Below are 3,683 nucleotides of genomic sequence, written 5' to 3' on the forward strand. Positions count from 1 at the left end.
GAAGAAACTATACTCGAGTTTTAGAAAAGGGAAAACAGTGAAGCCGTTAATGAAGTTACTACCACTGATGTGACTGCTACCGATAATGGAACATTTCCTGATGGTGCAGACGAGTCCCACGTAAAGCAGAAGCCAATGAGATGGAGACCAGTACGAAAGAAGAAACGTCCTAGTAAAAATTAAGAGACTTTGTTGTATTTTAATTTTGTGTTTGTAAATTCTATAGATTTAATTAAGTGATGATTAATTATCTATTGGTTTAATGTAAGTGGCTGTTGTTCAGGATGAACAATGCTAAGGAAGGGGCAGTGTTATGACAGCGGAAGTCACGCGACACTGGGAGCATGCGCACTGAAATTTTTGGAAGGATTATGAATTTTCCTGGCAACTCTAGTTTGTTTGAGGCGCCTTATTTTATAGTATGTAAGCCTAGTGAGAAAAACCAGCACGATTGAAGAGATATAGATAGATCAGCAGATAGATTGAAGAGATAGATAATTGAGTCAAGTGAACAGTAGGCATCGTAAGTAAAGTGTGTGAATGTTATACCTTGTCAAATGCTTTCTAAAAATCTAAATTTTATACATCTACACCTTATATCCTCCTTTAAGCAGTAACCTCTCCAAAGAATATCGAAAGATTAACAAGACAATATTTTCCTCTAGTGAAACTATGCTGGAGTGTAAGTAGCTATTGTTTGGTATGAACAATATGAGGAAGGGGCAGTGTTACGACTGAGTTTCTGCGTGACTGAGTTTCTCGAATTGTTAGTATATAAGCCTGGCGAGAAAAGCCAGTGGACGATGATGAATGAATGTGTGATAAAGTGAACAGTAGTCACGGTGAGGTTCGGGTAATTTACGATTCTGTTTCGAGCTAGTGTGTGTTTTGTTATCGAGATTGTGAATCGCTGTTATTTACAGCATGTATTATAAAAGTTGTTAAGTTTAAAGTGACGAGAAACGTACTGACTGTGGAATTACTGTGTACTAAAAGTTTGTATCAAGAAAGAATATACTGGTTTAATCAAGAAAGTACTTATATCGATGAAGTTCCTCGGAAGGAATTTTTACCGGAAATTAACAAACAAGCAGATACGCAACAGTACTGTGTTAAAAGACATTATGACTTGGCATATTGTATAATAAGACGTTATGACAAGGAATATTACACCGGAAAAACGTTCTAACTAGGCGTGTTCTGACGAAAGTTCAAACTAGGCGTGTTCTGACGAAAGTTCAAACTAGGCGTGTTGTGACAGAAGACATGAAAATTAGGCGTGTTGCGACAGAAAACGTTCTAAATAGGCGTGTTATGACAGAAGACGTTCTAACTAGTCGTGTTGTGACAGAAGACATTCACACAAGAAGTATTTTGACAGAAGACATTCTAACCAGACGTGCTTGGACAGAAGACATTCAAACTAGTCGTGTTGTGATAGGAAACACTATAACTAGGCGAGTTATGACAGAAGACGTTCTTTTTTGGCGTGCTGTGACAGAAGACATTCACACTAGTCGTGCTGTAACAGAAGACACTAATTCGGCGAGTTTTGACAGAATACGTTCTAACTAGGCGTGTTATGAGAGAAAACGTTCGAACTAGGCGTGCTGTGACAGAAGGCATTCACATTAGGAGTATTTTGACAGAATGCATTCTAAATAAGCACTTATGAGAGAAAATGCTCTAAATAGGAGTGTTAATCAATTATGATAAAAGACATTCTAAATAGGCATGTTATGACAGAAGATATTCAAACTAGCCATGTTTTGACAGAAGACGTTCTAACTAGGCGTGTTGTAACAGAAGACATTCAAACTAGGCGTGTCGTTACAGAAAACGTTTTAATTAGACGTGTTGTGGCAGAAAACGTTTTAACTAGGTGTGTTATGACAGAAGACATTCTAACTAGGCGTGTTTTGACAGAAGACGTTCAAACTAAGCGTGTTATGAGAGATGCTCTAACTAGACGTGTTAATTAATTATGATAAAAGACATTCTAAATAGGCATGTTGTGGCAGAAGATATTCGAACTAGCCATGTTTTGACAGAAGACGTTCTAACTAGGCGTGTTGTAACAGAAGATATTCTAACTGGGTGTGTTGTGAAAGAAGGCTTTATAAGTAGGAGTGTTGTGGCAAAAACGTTGTAACTTGACGTGTTGTAACAGAAAATGCTATGACTTGGAATGTAATGACGTTTTTATATTGCATGTTTCATGATGATCGGTTAGTGTATCCTATATTATTACAGACCAGCTGAGAGAAATAAGAAAAACGACTTTGGCTAGAATTCTCTGTGACAACAGCGATGGATTTCAAAGTATTTCGAGATTTCCCTTTCGACCAGAGAATTTTGAAAGGTGCGTGTATAAAACCTGTTCTTGATATTTCCTTAGCTTCCATTTTATTGTTGTAGTTTATTTGTTTAATGCCCATATCGTTACTTTCTTAAAGTCTTATGTTAATACCCTCTCCTCCAAAAAATTCTAACTCAAAAGTGAACACAGAAGTTGTTCTGTTATGTCGTTATTTTGCTACTTGTAAAGTTTTACACCGCTGGTTCGATTTAAAAATAAATTTGATTAAATATTACCAGAAAAAAACAAAAACAAGAAATGATACCGGCAGTTCATTTTAGAGTAGACTATATGTGTATTTTCTTTTATCTGTTTATAGAACCACAGCCGTGGATCTCAGCCTGTGGTTTGGGACCCATAAGTGTTAGTATGTATTTTTACCCTTTAGGAGTGAAGGCTGAGTTTACATATTGTAGCTAAATACCAAAAAGAGAAAATAATTATATTGTGTTGGATTAAAAAAATTAAGTTGTGTTTGAAAATTTCTACAACTTACACATTTATTTCAGTCCCAATTTTATACATCGTAGGCTCAGCTTTCTCAGATAGAGAAATCTGGGTATGGGGATTTGGAGCAAATAGACATACCTGAGTATGGGGGTTTGGAGCAGATAAAACATATCTAGGTACGGAGGTCTGAAACAAATAGGTATATCTGAATATGGGGGTTCGGAGCAGATAGATATATCTGAGTATGGGGTTCGGAGCAGATAGACATATATTAGTATGGGGTCTGGAGCAAATAGATATATCTGAGTATGGGGGTTCGGAGCAGATAGACATATCTGAGTATGGGGTCTGGAGCAGATAGACATACCTGAGTATGGGGGTCTGAAGCAAATAGATATATCTGAATATGGGGTTCGGAGCAGATAGACATATCTGAGTATGGGGATTGTATGCAGATAAACATATCTGTGTATGAGTATCCGCGAACATATAGACCTATCAGAGTATGGGGGTTTGTAGCAGATATACATATCTGAGTATGGGGGGTTTGGAGCAGATACATATATATTTGAGTATGGGTGTTCGGAGCAGGTACACATATCTAAGTACGTAGGTTCGCAAGCAGATGGACATATTAGGTCGTCAAGAAATTAATGTCGCATTTTGGAAAACTTTCATTAACCATCCCCCAAAAAACGTTCATCACGTATAATAGTTAAACGAACCGTCTAAACGTTACGTTAGTGTAGCCTGTATAATGTGCAAAGTTTAGTATATTTAATCCCTCATAGTGATGGCACATGACGAGAAACACATTTGGCGTGTAATGCTGTTTGAATATAAGAAGGGAAACAACGCCTTTGTAGCCACAAAG

General features: G+C 37.2%; 1 protein-coding gene across 3 annotated transcripts in view; it reads left to right on the forward strand.

Annotated features, from left to right (window-relative positions):
* LOC106463405 (peroxidase-like) overlaps positions 1 to 3,683 on the forward strand; it is a 56,886-nt gene that overhangs the window by 35,586 nt on the left and 17,617 nt on the right. For all 3 annotated transcript variants that reach the window (XM_022390884.1, XM_022390886.1, XM_022390885.1), the window contains exon 12: positions 2,254 to 2,362. In XM_022390884.1, coding sequence (XP_022246592.1) covers positions 2,254 to 2,362 — 109 coding nt within the window. The remainder of the gene's footprint in view (positions 1 to 2,253; positions 2,363 to 3,683) is intronic.

This window comes from Limulus polyphemus, unplaced genomic scaffold, assembly GCF_000517525.1.
Source record: "Limulus polyphemus unplaced genomic scaffold, Limulus_polyphemus-2.1.2 Scaffold1398, whole genome shotgun sequence".
In the NCBI taxonomy this organism is placed as follows: Eukaryota; Metazoa; Arthropoda; class Merostomata; order Xiphosura; family Limulidae; genus Limulus; species Limulus polyphemus.